At 39.9% G+C, this 15,102-nt stretch overlaps 1 protein-coding gene across 1 annotated transcript; it reads left to right on the top strand.

Annotated features, from left to right (window-relative positions):
- The first annotated feature begins 1,467 nt into the window (after nt 1-1,467).
- Nucleotides 1,468-2,686, top strand: LOC147613371 (uncharacterized). Its single transcript, XM_086782694.1, has 2 exons — nt 1,468-1,889; nt 1,978-2,686. Exons 1-2 carry the CDS (start codon nt 1,532-1,534, stop codon nt 2,262-2,264), a joined length of 645 nt encoding a protein of 214 aa, XP_086638820.1. The 5' UTR covers nt 1,468-1,531; the 3' UTR covers nt 2,265-2,686.
- Nucleotides 2,687-15,102: the final 12,416 nt, after the last annotated feature.

The raw sequence follows: 15,102 nt of genomic DNA, 5'->3' as shown, positions 1-15,102 counted from the left end.
CAATTCGTGTAACAAGATATATAGAGACAGATGAAGTACGGAGGGGTGAAAAGGAATGTTGAGTGGTGAGATAACATGAGAGAGAGAGAGAGAGAGAGAGAGAGAGAGAGAGAGAGAGAGAGAGAGAGAGAGGAGGGAGAAAAAAGGGAAGAACGGAGGTGTGGAAAGAAATGCTAAGAGTAGTGAGCAAAAATCTATGAGAGAGAGAGAGAGGGAGAAGGAGGGATTGAGAGAGAGGGATAGAGAATGATAGAGAGGGAGAGAGATAGACCGAGGATGAACGGTGAGATAGGGAAAGAGAAAGGGACAGAGAGGAATAGATAAAGGGGGGAGAGAGAGAGAGAGAGAGAGAGAGAGAGAGAGAGAGAGAGAGAGAGAGAGAGAGAGTACGGTGGTAGGGAGGAAGAGAGGGAGAGGGAGAGACTTGTGTGTTGGAAGAAAGAGAGAGAGAGAGAGAGAGAGAGAGAGAGAGAGGCTGGGTTGGGCTGGGCTAGGCAGAGGGTTGGGGAGGGGAGGTTGAGGGGCTGAAATTATAGAGAGAGAACAAGGAGGGAAGAGTTGAGAAGAAAAGCCTAGTCTCAAAAGCCCGCTCCATGTCCACATCCCATGTTTGGTGTGTCATGTGGATCCAATGCAAAATTTACCTGTATTGCATAAAATCTAGAAAAAAGTCAAAGGATGGAAAGAAAAATTAGATTACAAAGATAAGAAAAGAGGGTTCCCCAACTCATGATCAACTTATAATACCTTTCGCTTCCCAATATTTTTATATAAACCTCTCAATGTTTTGTTTGAGAAACTTTACCTTGTGAGAGTTGGTAGAAGAAGATTCCAAAAGATACATGTTACATGGATCTTGAATCCTAGCTCTCTCATTGGCTGGACTATTCTTTTTTTAATACTTTCTTATATAAGGTGGAGTGTTTTGAGTCCAAAATTTTCCTAATGTATTGTGAAAGAGAGTAGTGAAGGATATGTCTAGAATCAAACTCACACTCCTTAATGAAGGGGTGTGGGTGGATTTAACCCACCCACACCCATACATTGAGAGGCTAAATAAACTACCACTCAAGCTAGAGCCCATTGACATCTATTAGGCCTATGATTTTGCGACTCTGGGGTGAAAAAATATAATCATATATTGTAAATTTTTGACCATTAACATGAGCCAAGAACACAAAGCTCTATGTTGGTTAAGAAAAGAAGGATGGCAACATTTGTGTGAAGGACAAGCTAGAACTTGAAGTTGAGAGGAGGTGACAGGTCACATGAGACAGGTCGAAGGTGTTCATTGCGTAATAGATGAGGTTGTAACATGGGCGGTGGGCGTCTACACTCTCGGACAGGTGATGACCACATGGCCGGCGGGCGCAGTTGCAGGCTTCTTGGCACTTATTGCAGAAGGACAATTACGGGCATGAGACAACAAGGTAAAGCTGGCTGGTCGGGACACGAGGCTGCTTGTTGGTAGCCCATGTTGTTAATATAAGGTAGCACGAGCTATGGCAGCTCTGGGCTGCTTTCTTTCTCAATGGCTTTTCCTGCTCAGCTTTCCTTATCTCTCCTGCTCCTCACTGCATGGCCTTTGAGCTTGCTGCGAGCTCTGCTGGTGGAGCAGACAGAGGGGCCATACTGGGTCGACGAGGGCCTCAACAGGTCCAACATAAAGGGCAACCTCACGCAGGGGTTGCCCCTCAACCTCACCTTGCAGGTGGTGGACAGAGCCACCAAGTCGCCATTGCATAAAGCCAAGGTGGATGTGTGGCACTGCAACTACGAGGGGGTCTACAGCGATGAGAAAGTTGAAGGCTCTGCGGGACTGAAATGGCTGCGAGGCTACCAGCTCACAAACGAGAGCGGCTACGCAGCTTTCTATACCATATATCCAGGTATCGAATTGGCGAAAACCCTAACTATTTAGGGCTAAAAGCTTAGGTTAAACGGGACCCAATTTGATTAATTTCGTTGCTTGCACAGGGTTTTACACAGGTCGCACTGTGCACATACATGTGCGAGTTCGGCACGGTTCTTACGACGACACGACGCAGCTCTACTTCGACGATGCCGTCAACGACGCCGTCTTCACGCACGTCCACCCTTACAATGCGAAAGGGATCGCCCGCCACTCTACCAACCAGAACGACGGCCTGTTTTCTGCTAGTAACCTCGTCGAGCTCACCGGCACCTACACAGGAAACCGCGGATACCGCACCAACGTAGTGCCACTTAGCTTACCTTTCCCGGCCGGGTTTCGACCTCCCTAGTAGACAGTCACGGTGGCGATTACAGTGCCCCACCATTGATTGCTACCACATAGCAGCAGCATGAAGAGGAAATATTGACCTCGCTGAGTAATCATCATCTCCTTTTCTATATCAATTAATGGAGTTTTAAGCCTGTATAAGGTGTATTATGACTCTAAGTGGTGTATGCATTCTATCTTAATCCACTTACATCCATTATAATTGTGGTTTTAAGCTTGTTTAAGGTGTTTTAGGAGTCGTAAGTGGTGTATAAGGTGTGTTATGAGTCATAAGTGGTCTATGTATTCTATCTTAATCCACTTGTATGAGTTATCCCATGAGTAGTAAATGCATTCTATGTTCCCCACTTGTTTGGAGTGTTCTATGAGTCATAAGTGATGTACGCACACTATCTTTTTGTCAAAGGTGATTTTTTTTAAAAATCACACTGATAGTTTTTTTCAAAACATGTTGCCCTAACTAGTCCAATTGTGTCTAAATGGAAAAGTAACTATGTACATTCTTCAATAATGTAAACTTTTATTTTGATTCTTTTAAAAAAAAAAGAGAGTGGTTCAATTTAATTTTGTGTTGGCAAACACCTTTCTACAAGCCCTAAACATGCCCCCTCCCTTCCCCTCCCCTTCTTCGCGCTCTCCTTCTTTCTTCTTCCCCCTTTTGTGCGTAGTAGGGGCGTTTGTCTCTAGTGGAGGACCCCTATCAACGGGTGTTTATCTCTATCCAGGGCTTCTTTCCACGTCTAAGCTTTCCCAACAAAGCACACTTTATGTTTCTACTCGTCCCAATCTGATAGTGCTTTCAAACTTGTCCTTGCCAAAATATTACTTACCCAAAGATTAAGGTTAACACCACAATGAAAAGAACATCCGTTGAGTCAAGTTGACAATGACCCTTGCCCCACAATAGTTGGTTCCAAGCACTAGTGAAGCCGTTTCTCAATAGGAATTTGTGTTGATTGGCCAACTAGAGAGAAACATTAGATTTACACCCATGGTTTACACGAGGGTCCTCTTTACCATGTTGGCACCCGAGGCTAAGGCTTTAGCACAACCCTACAATCCCCTCTTCATAACAACCCTCAAAGGATTACCTCCATCCATCATGATCATCACATCAAGGTCACCACCTTTACTCTACTCATCACTTCCTTCAGTTGTGATTTTTCATTGGTTGGCTTTTTTGTGTGTTTTGTTTGAGATGATTGGAATAGAACACCACAACAAACACACACTATCGACTACCATGTGCCTCACGATAACGTCCAAGGAGAGATTTGATCCCACAACCTCAAGGAGGCAGTCGAACTCTTCCACCATCTAGAATATCAATTATTGGCATTGGTTAACTATTTAAAAAATTGTTATTTTTTAAAAGACAAATCCTTAGGCTTGTTCACCTTAGGTATTAATTGAGTTAATTTAAAAAAAGAGAGGATGCTGGACCATCTTAGTAATGCTAGTACCTCCAATAGCTTAATGTAAATATGGAAATGGATAAATTTCATTCAATAATAAGAATTAGCCCATGTGTACGATAAGAATTAATATAAAAGACCAAGTAAATAGTTAACATTATATGAAGTATCCAAGGTTTTTATGAAAAAGAAATCAAGTATACTAATACTTTAAACCCACAAATATGTTAGGTACTTCACTATATCGCGGATCAAAAGGGCTATGAAAGATGCATTGATTAATTGAAATATGAAATGCTTGATTAAGAATTGTTATTTATCTTAACTATCCCATGAATCATCATGAAATGTAAATCCCATCGAAAGTGTTTATCATCCACTACATTTTACGTGTGTGTGTGTGTGTGTGTGTGTGTGTGAGAGAGAGAGAGAGAGAGAGAGAGAGAGAGAGAGAGAGAGAGAGAGATGTGTGTGTGAGTGTGTGTACATCTATACATACTTGTGTATGTAAATTAGTTAAGCTATATCTTGAAAAGTGAGTAAGAAAGATCAATTAGTACTAAATGTAAGCTAAAAATATTCAAGAAATCCACCTTAAACATAAGTTATTATCCATAAAGAAACAACAAAATCCACTTATGTTAATGAGTGCCAACGATTTTTTAAGCAATGACTAATTTATCATAATTGATACTTATTGTAATTGTTTAGTGGGCTTAATTCTTATTAATATATCAATGAAGTACATTCACATGGGATTCATCATAGCATGTTACCACCTACTCTTAAAGTGGGAATCCTCGTAGGATTCCATCAGACCATTATGGGTCCCTATCCAAGTTGTAGATTTGGGCATCATTGCTTCATAGTTTGATCATACATTTTTTTATTGTGTTCGTCTTTACCCTCTAATGTGGAATATTAGTGGTAGCATCTCTTATTAGTGGCAGCATTTGCTAATCCCATAATGGGTTAACAAGTAGGCCTTTGGCACTTTGCTAAGCATGCTTTAGCCTCTCCTTTGGGCCGCTTCCAAGAATGGGATTCACGAACCAAGCCCTAGTCCCCCAAGCTCCCAACTTTCCTATCACAACTTGTTGTACCTTCTTCCACCAAGAATGTGAATTGCAATTTGTAAAACCAAGCCTCAATCCCCGTGAAGCCCCTAAGGCTCTAGTAATGAGCCTGAGTCTGGAGTCTATATAATGATGAAATTCAAATGGACTAGGTGCTAAGGTGGTTAGTGGAACGTGTTAGCCTTAAAAATTAAAGCCTCAATTTAGTTTAAGAATTGTGCATCATAATAGTGATGGAATCTTTGTCTCGAGTCTCACGAGTCTCATGATTTGAACTTTATTGGAAACTTTTTTATATGTATTGATTTTTTTCCCAATTCCCTTCCTTAGAAGAAAGGTTACCAAAATCTCACCCTTATTTCAGGAAGGGAATTACCCTTCCTTATAGAGGGCTGTGATTTTTTTTTTAAAATTCACTAAATGAACCTTGAAGGGTTGGGGCCAAATCCTAAAAAAGAAACCTTGCCTTAATAAACATATATTATATTTCTAAGGCATTATGCAACTTTATTATGTACCATGTCTCATGCCCACAAAAATTGGCATGGTATACCATGATCTGTGTTTTTATTCAAGCCATACTTCTTGCTCCTGCTACTATGTATTGGTTTCTGTAACACATAAGTAAACATCTCTAACACTGTTCATCCAAACAACCTAATGCCTATCATAACCCACAACCCTGATATACCTAGTGTCATCCTTGAGGTCAGCGAAAATTCACTTGTCCAACCATAGATTCTCAACTCTTTAGGAGAATGTTTAAGTATGAGAACCTTGAACTGGTTCAAGAGGTGGAAATTCCAATATCACCAGCACTCTTATATGATAGAGAGGTGATGGGTATGCCCTTGAACATCCATAAATTTTTTGAGTTCATGTCTTCTAAAACAAATACCACGATGACTACCCGCTTGTGTGGAGATCCTAAACTCTTCAGAGCATTGAAAGCTCTTTTAAATGGAGAACTCAACATAGGACTACCACCATTTGCAGAAACCCACAAGTTTCAATCCTACTATGGAATTTCACAAACTCAAGTCATGAAAGATCCAAGAACCCAAGTAGAGGACGAGTACACCAAATCAATATCAAAATTCCATTAAATAAATTGGGTCAATACTTTGAAGGTAATGAATCCAACACGCTCTCATGGCCTACTTAAGGGAAGCAAAAAGGATAGTGGGCTAACCCTTATTTAATACATCACTGATCACCTATGGAGCCAAGAAGCGCTTCTTGATTGGAACAGAGGTGAGTCCCAATCCTATGGTTAATCCTAAAATTCAAAACCTAAAAATGTAGTAGGTACTCAAGGATAATGCAAGGAGCCATACTTCAAGTAGTGCTATATCGTCTCCTACCTTTAACCTTGGAGGCAGCACCTCAGTTGGAGTTACATGGAGCACAAGCCCACGTAGGTAAAGGCAATGAAGCAACTGCAAACAACTGCACAGGAACTAGAATCAATGAATAATATTGACAATGTTCCAGTGAAAGAGATCGTCATCAAATAAAAAAGGACATGAGAACCCAGGCAAGCATAAGCACATAGATGCAGAACCATCGAGCAGGTCAACCAAAAAGAAGCAAAGGATTGAAGAAAAAAAATATCCAGAAGTGAATCATGCTAAGTAACAGGTCATGTCAGTCTTTAAGGTGCAGTAACTTGAACACCTTGATCGACCAAGTTGACATGCTTATTAAACTCTCGAAAGGCTATTGAGACAAGGAGGAAGCCAAGGTAAAAGAGCATAAGCAAAAAGAAAATGTCATTGTACTTTTATTTAAGGTAGAAGAAGCAAGAACATTGGGGGAAAAATGGGCAAACCAAATGTCAAGTGGAAGAGACAAGTCTAGAGAAACCCAAGCTGAAAGCAGAGGAATATGCAAAAACGTTGACTGAACTGAAGGAGAAGTATGCTTAACTATAGACATATTACAAAAACATAAAATAGGAACTGAAAGACAGAAATAAGTAGGTGTGTTAACCCCTAGGGTTAACACCTAGGCCAACATTGAGCTTCATTAAACACTCTAGGTGTATATGCACATTGCACACATTGTATTATCTATTTGGTGCTACACATTGCACAAATTATATTATTTAGTTGGTACACAGCCTAAGGTATTTTCCTTAGGTAATGGGGATTGTGGGCTTGCCCACACCTCATTAGTTATATTTTGAGTTACTCTCCTATGATTGCCATGTGGCATATGGATAGCCTTGCTTTTGCTATAAAATAAGAGCATGGGTGAGGGAGAGCTCATTCCCTCTACCCTAGAGTTGGAATCACCCTTGTGTTTTGTCATTGAATGAGAGTGTGAGCTTGCTCTTGTGCAAAGCCTCCTCTTGTTCCCCTTGCCCTCTTGTTAGTTCTTGTGAGAGAGAGAGTGTGTGTTGCAAGGGTAGAAGACCCCTCGGCCCTTCTTCTTGCCATGTAGCTAGTGAGAAGGTGTGAGGTTTTGTTGCAAGAGGGAGGTTTGTGTGCTTGAGGGTTTGCATCTTGCTTGGAGGACGATGGGGAGAGTGCTATGGTTCACTCTTGGGTTCATTGCATATGGGATGTCGAGAGCCCACAATATTATCATTGAGATTGTTTTGATGGAGAGATGGCTATCTCAAATGATTTGTATAGTTATGTTACTCATTTCTTGTTCATTCCATTCATTAGGGTGCTAGGTAGTCTAGGTTTTCTCTCACTCTCTACATCCCTCATCAAAGAGAGTTTGTGTGAGAGGCAAGCATTTGGGACCAAGCCTCCTCATCGTCTTCCAATTGTGTGCAAACACCCAGGATCACTAAAAGTCTACACATTAGCTTTCGATGATGTCCCTATGTGTGGCAGGATTCTTGTCAAATGTTGTTGAGTAGGATCTGATCCTGTCTTCTTCTGTCCATGTGCTTTTTATGTTTTTATGCATATTTAAGTGCTCTTATGAAGCATATTTACATGAAGTACAAGAATTGAGTCATATAGACTCTTATTGAACTGCTCTGTGTTGAAGTAGCCAACTTGTTGGTGAGGATTGAAAGAATTATGTCGATTTTCAAGGCTAATATAGATATCTTCACTAAGGATTGAAGATCATTGATTTGTAAAGATGGTGGCATTGTTTGGAGAGGTTTGTAATTTGAAGTAAAATTCTAGGCGATGGGTTGTACCATTGACCAGGATTTCGCCCACCATGGCCCCCCCATCCAGGGATGTACTTGGAAGTTGTTGATGGGTGAGGCTTTGGTGCAAATGTTCTCTAGTGCATGAGTATGGATACGTACTCATGGAGCAGCTGCTACATTAATTGAGCCAAAATAATAGTAAGCAATAAGCTTAACAATTATATAGTGGCTATTGCGTGATATGGCTTAAACCGTGATGAGGCTCAAATCGTGACAGTGCTGGTTCTTAAGACGTGAGACTATATTTTTTGAGAAACCTGAACTTGATTGCAGGATTTTGGCCGTGAGGGACTATTTCGTGAGATGGCCTAATTCGGTAAAGTTGCAGGTTTTGACCTCGAGGGTTTTTTTAAAAAAAAATTATGGGTCATCTAGGTCATGATTTGCAACAAGCAATAGCTTCTTGTGCACTCATTTCTCACTTCCAGAGGGGTGACAAAAGCATTGTTATTTTATTCTTGATGTGCTCCTAAGTCTCCGTATTGATTCTTGAATTTGTTGCTGAAATGATGTCAAGGCAGTAGGGAAGACTGCTAATTGTTTGCTTGAACAGACGAGCTCTTGTGTTGGTGCTGAATGCACGAGAGTGGTTGAGTGATTTGCTTGCTGTTGCTTGGGCTTCCATTTTTGTTAAACTTTAGGTGAAGTTGTTGGGGTTGAAGTCTCAGTGGTGGTGAGGTTTTATTCACATTGTTTGATTTTGGCAACCATATGATGGAATTACCATCATAGTATCCTTGTTGTTGAAGTACATGCACATGCACCAATCTTTGACGAACACTGTAATTTGGTGGCCGATGTGCTTGGTGTTGAGGCTTTCTTCTTTGTGCAAGCTTAGGGGACTTTGTGATGCGCTTGGGGACCCAAGCTTTGGTATTTCTTTGGTAGTACCCTTGTGCTTGCAGCAGTGTTTTTGGTACCCACACTTGTTGCATTAGTGGAGTTCTTTGAGGAACTTGCATAGGCTTTTGTGGACGGTGTTGTGGAGTACTTTTCTTTTTCCTTGGCTTTCGAGTGCTGTGTTGAGATGAGGAAGAGGTTTTGACTATCAAGGCACCAAATTTGATTGGCACCTTCATAGTAGCCTTGAGCTACAAGTAGCTGCTTCTTCACCCACATTTTGATACTATTAAGATATCATGATTGTGGGAGTCTTGGTGGAGTTTTCTTTAGGGTTGATGTGGAAGGTTTGGGGCCTTCCTTGACTTTGGCTAGTGCTGAGGCTATAGGTTTGAGACTCATGGGCATTGTCGATGATGATGAAGTTAGAGTCTCTTGTGGAGTGGCTGTCGATGAGACAAGGCCTTTGAGCATGTGGTCGTCTCTTTTGATGAGGTTTGTTGATGAGGATGCATAGGATCCGGGGCCTTTCCTTTGAGTTCCCTGTTAGAGATAGATGGTTGGGCTCTGGGAAAATCTTTAGGAATAGCTGCTGATTGCGAGGTTTTGGCATCGAACTTCGTAGGTGAGGATGGGGTTGAAGGAGTAGAGGCTTTATCAGAGTTGGTTGGTCATTATGTAGAGCGGCTTTTGTGGAAGAGGCTTGTATCCTTTTGCGTTCAGCATCATAGATATCCATTAAAGTTGGATCCTCTTCCGGGCAGTATGGTATTGCCAACTTTTTGTCGTTGATCATCATGATGACTCTATCGCTAGCAAAGCAGCATAGTGGTGCTTGGGCAGCAACAGTCCATTTATGCCCTAAGATTGAATATGCTTCCAACACATACTCAACCACAAAAAAACTTGCAAGTAAGGGGGTTAGTTTCAATATACATTGTATGTTCAAAGTACCCCAAACAGGGCATGTTCAAGTCTTGTGTAAAGTTAATCCTTTCAGGATGTGCCGTGAGTGTTGGTTGACCTAATAAATCCCATAGCTCGAGGGTCATGAGATTGTGTTCTCGTGTTGGATAAAGTTGTGCTTGAGCTGTGGTAATTTTATTTGAAATTTCCAATCCAATGAAAATCCTAGGGATCTTTTCAGTAAGGTATGTTGGAAGTTCCAACTCTTGCAAGGTTTCTTTCTCCCGTATAGAAATTGGACATTGCCTGCAGGAGTATTCAAGGTGACTGTTTGCATGGATTCATCTAGTGAATATAACGATTCACTTATCCAAGGTCCGCCAAATAGATGACATCATACTCAAGGGAATCTAGGGTAACATGAAATGTAAATTCCATATTGCCATCGATTGTTTGAGTAGTGTATCTAAAGTAACCTGGAACTTCAATGTTTTGTTCATTGGTTCTTTTGCAAGACTATTGCTTGTAGGGATGAGTTTCGGTTGTCCCAATGACACCCAAGTGTCTATTGTCATGATGTTATGACTTGCTCAAGGGCTAATCAATGCGCGTTTGCGCTGAACATCATTGTCTATGTAGGGAAATCCAACCATACCATGATAGAATCTTCCAAAGGAACCATGGGTGTTTTGGTTATTGTTTCAGCTTCAGATCCTATGTCTGTTTCATATTCCCATTCACTTTTATCCTCTGTTTGGGTCTCAGCTTTTTCAAGAGTACCCAATGCGTACACTGGCACACTTGGACCTCTGACAATTCTTAAGGAGGGCTGTTTGGAAACTTGCGAATCCTAACAGTCCTATTTTATGGAGTTCGTTATGTCCTTGTATAACTAGGATAAGCCGTTAAAGGTGCAAGTGCTGATGTGATGTTGGCTTTATCATAAGAGAAGAGCATTCCTCCGAATGAGGTTTTGAGAGACTGCTTTAATCTTGTAAGGGAGTTATCGAATATCTCACGTGCTTTCTCAAGCCTATAGTTCGTACAATTTGTTTCAAATGACTCTTATGTAGAGAGTACGTCTTCCTCTTGAAAACGAAAGCGGTACTCCTCTAGACTTTGTATCTTGGTTACTATTTTAGGTTTGGCATTATGAGGTTCAATCACAACCGGTGACCTTGTAAGACATTCAACCAAGCTAAGCATGCTCTCATGAGCTTGCTTTTTGCATTCTGCATACGTTATGTGATCATTATTATCCATTTGGGGTGGTTGGGTGGGTTCTAATTTCTTGATTGGTCTATGTGGTGCACTGAGCGAAGAGTAAGAACTTGTTTCATTCTCACTTAGTGATGTACTAGAACTTGTTTTATTCTCTGACTTTTTTTGGTTTGTCAGTTTTTCATTATGTTTATCCATGCGATGAGATCGAATTTTCTTTTGGGTTTTTGTATCCTTGTGTCGTGTGGGTGTTGAGGTTTGTGTGGCGGTCTTTGAGGTGGATGCTTTTGCATCATGTATAGCTTTTGGCTCTTTCATATTTATGTCCCCTTTTTGGGTTTTGTCCTCTACAAACTCCTTTTCCCTGTCTTTTAATTCGATCTTGGTTTTGACAGCTTGTTGTCCTTTGTTTTTCTTGGTTTTAGAAGGTTTTGCTCCTTCTTTTGGGTTCTGGTTTGAAGCATGTTTTTCTACCCATGTTGAGGTATTGTCTTTTGTGTTTCTTTTGACTGTTTCTCGTGCCTTGGCTTGTAAGCGTGTAAGCACATTCAAGGGCACCGTGGCCAAGTACCCATTTTGTACACTTAAGATGTTAAGAGTTGTATTTTGTGAGACAAGCTATATTGATGCATTTTGTCTTGGCAATCTTGGAACATGTGATCAATGCCACATTGTTCACACATTGGTCTCGCAAGGTGTCAGTGAGACTATGGACATGGAAGTATTCCAAACTGTGTAGTCTGCCACCTTGTGAGGTCCACGATAATAGAAACGCTAAAGTGTTCAATTAACTCCTTCCTGAGCAGTTTCTACCCTTTGGATTGTTTCTGTTTGGTGCACGGGAGATGGAGACTTTGAGTACATTATGGATGAAACGGGACATTTTTTAGTATCATGGTCAAAGGTTTTACAATATATGCAGTATAGAAGGACAGGTGCCTTGTATGCACATTGAGAATTGGGATGATTGTAGTGATTACACTCAACACAAGGCATTTTGTTCCTCACTTTTAGAGGCATTAAGGATGTCTAGTTTTGAAGGTTTTCATCCTCTCTTAGGGATGTTTGCTGCTGTAAGGGTTTAAGCAAGGCTGCATAAAATTTTGGGAATGTCAATTCTGAGATCGATCTTTCTTTTGCCATAACTTCACTTGGTTTAGATGTTTTTCATGGTTTTTGGGCTGTTTTTTGCCTCAATTTTTGGGTCAAATTTTGAGGCTACTTGTCGAAGGCCAAAATGGTCGGTTTTGACTTCGGAGACGACCAAGTCCAAAGTCGAAGAGCTCGATGTTAGCTTTCCGTGAGCCCTAGAGCGCCTTCATCGGCTATACGGTTTAGGAGATACGCGCCTCCAAACATGGGTGTTTTCTAGAGCTTTTTTTTAAATGGAATATTAAATTCATTTTTTTAACGTCTGACTTTTCACAGCCTGGTCTTTCACGCCTCACGGCCTGGTCTTTCACGGCTCACGGCCTGGTCTTTCACGACTCACAGCCTGGTCTTTACGGCTCACGGCCTAGTGTTTCACGGCTCATGGCCTGGTCTTTCACGGTCGGAACTTTCACGAAATTTTATTATTATTATTATTATTATTTGAGTCTAATGGGAAATACAAATTTCTCTTTTTGGGGAAGAATAATTTTTGAAATTAAAATGAAAGGGATATGGGCATTTCCCAAAAAGATAACTGGTAATCAAAAAAGTCAACCTTTCCTTACACCTCTATAAATGACCCCCAAAATGGATAATTTTGACAACTCATGAGCATCTACTCATTGAATTTTCATTAACCTTAATGAGTTATGTAAAAAAGTGATTAAGTATTAATCCAAGATTCATCCTTTCACTAATCTTTCTCTCTTTTACACTAATCAAAGACTCTAATTAACCACTAATCTCTAATTAATTCACACAATTGAGCACATCATTGGATAGAGCAAGGGAATGCTAATCTTTGTGCATCAACAATTGTGTAAATTAATCTAAAATAGGGAATTAATTAGACTCTTAATTATGGTCTCCTCTTTTAAGGTAAAATTAAGCAAAGAGAGTTAAATTTCTCCAATCGATAAAAAATTGATGTGATTAGGTATCTAGATGCTCTCAAAACACTCAAAAACTCCAATTTCGACTACTCATATGATCAATTTAGACCCCACTTAACACATTTTGTAAATTTTTGGCCTTTTGAACAAGATTAATCACCCTTAATGACAAAAACCAGTCCATTAAGAGAAATTAGTCAAATTCAAGGGTTTCTTATGGTTTTAAGAAATTTTTTGAAAGATTGAGCTACTCCTAATGCTTGCTTACACTATAATCCAAACAATTTCAATAAAAACACTTAATTAAACTAAAATTAATGATCTTAGTTCTATGTTTAAACTAAAGAAAGCTAACATTCACTAAAAATTGCATTCTATTGCATTGTTTGATGCAATGGATGCAAACTAAGCCTAATACAAACTATGTGCAAGCTCTAAGAACATGAAAAACCACCAAAACAATAAAAAAACAACAAATTAATCTAAAAATTAAGCAAAAAGCATTCTTTTCAAAAACACAAAAGAGAGCTATTCTACACCAAATCTCACACAAATCACCATCAAATCCACATCTTTTTCATGGGAAACCATTAATCAAGATAATGGGCAATGAGTTATGTGTAGATTAAAGGCAAAACGATGGAAAAAGCCAAGGGATGGCTCCCCGACAGCGGTGCCAAAAATGTTATGGCTCACCCTAACCCTCTTTGAAACACATCCACCAAAAAGAGATTACCTGGTGAACCACAACTATCGTGAGGATCTTTCCAATGGCCGAGCTTGTAACCCTTGAGGTATTCAAGCTCTACAACTCCTTGAGAAGCAATTCCACAGTGTCTCTCCCGCGAGCGTTGTCACACCGCCGTGTTGCACAACAGGTCCTCATCCCTCCTCTCACCTCACTTCACTCACACACACTCACTAGTATGTAGTAGGGAGAGAGATTAGTAAGAGGACTAGCAAGAGCAAGACTCAATTGCACAATGGAAGAGTATCTTGTATTATGAGAGAAATTCACTTATATACATGGCCATAAGTATTCACACTCGGTCAGCGGTCAGGCACTTTAGGCTCATAAGAGGTCTAATGCTATTACAATGACTTCTCTCATAATATATCCATGAAGTACATCACTTAGGACTTCATCCTAACTTGCTACCACACGCTCTTGAAGTGGGAATCGCCATAAATACTCCGTCCACACCATTACGGGTGCCCATCCAAGTTGTAGCTTTGGGCACGAATGCTTTATATCTTGAATGTATGACCCTTTGGTGTATCTACCGTGACTCCTTAATGTAAGATAATGGCAGTAGGTCTTGTTAATCCTAAAATTAGATTAATAATAAATTAATAATCATAGAGAAAATATGCTTAATTTAATTTGTGTAGGATTCAGTTTAATGGAATGTGCAAACGTACACAAAAATATTTTATGTAACAAGGCCCATTATAGCGATTACATTCGGGCAAAGGTTTTTATATGTGTAAACCTTAGGAGATTTCATATGGTTAATAATATGTAAAGCAATATCCCTAAAAAGGGAAAAAGCAAGCCTAATTTATACATCTATTCTTAGCTCCTTGGGCTATTTTTATGAATAAAATTCTCTAAATACTCAAGTCGTGGAAGTGGAGCTACACACTTGAGGGGGGATATTGCACCTAATCTTGTTTTCTGTGTGGTATTATCTATCCTTTACTCTTGATGGTAATGTTATTCTAATCCTCTTGCCTTGTGTTATGCTATGTTATTTATTTTTTAATTTAATTTAAGTCTTTGTTTCAATTATGATGTAATTTGTGAGATTTTAAATTATTTTCTTCAAGAAGTACAAAAGGGTCTCGTGACAGTGGTATCAGAGCTTTGGTTTAATTTAATCTTCTTGAAGAAGCTGGTCAAAGACTTGTGGACAAAGAGGTGAAAGAGACAAAGGTACAAGTGATTTTGGTGTTTTTTTTTAAATTTAATTTGAAGAAGAATACGTTTATGTCTATGTATGGTTGAAAGAAGGCTTGTTTTTAACCATTGGATAACAAATCCCCATCAATCCATTGTCCAAAGGGTAAAGCAAGGTGGAAAACCATTAGTGGGTTTCTAAAAACCATAAAACCACCTTTAATCTCACTAATCCTCTTCATAATCTGTCCATAA

This window comes from Cibotium barometz, chromosome 44, assembly GCF_041138505.1.
Source record: "Cibotium barometz isolate CiBa-2024 chromosome 44, ASM4113850v1, whole genome shotgun sequence".
NCBI lineage: Eukaryota > Viridiplantae > Streptophyta > Polypodiopsida > Cyatheales > Cibotiaceae > Cibotium > Cibotium barometz.
Note: the sequence above shows the minus strand (reverse complement) of the source record. Positions and strands in the feature narration are given on the sequence as shown.

What these genes read in the sequence shown, in the direction of transcription:
- LOC147613371 (XM_086782694.1), top strand. Translation starts at nt 1,532, where the DNA reads ATGGCTTTTCCTGCTCAGCTTTCCTTATCTCTCCTGCTCCTCACTGCA. An exon ending in TTTCTATACCATATATCCAG is followed by an intron (nt 1,890 to 1,977) that starts GTATCGAATTGG and finishes TTGCTTGCACAG; the next exon opens with GGTTTTACACAGGTCGCACT.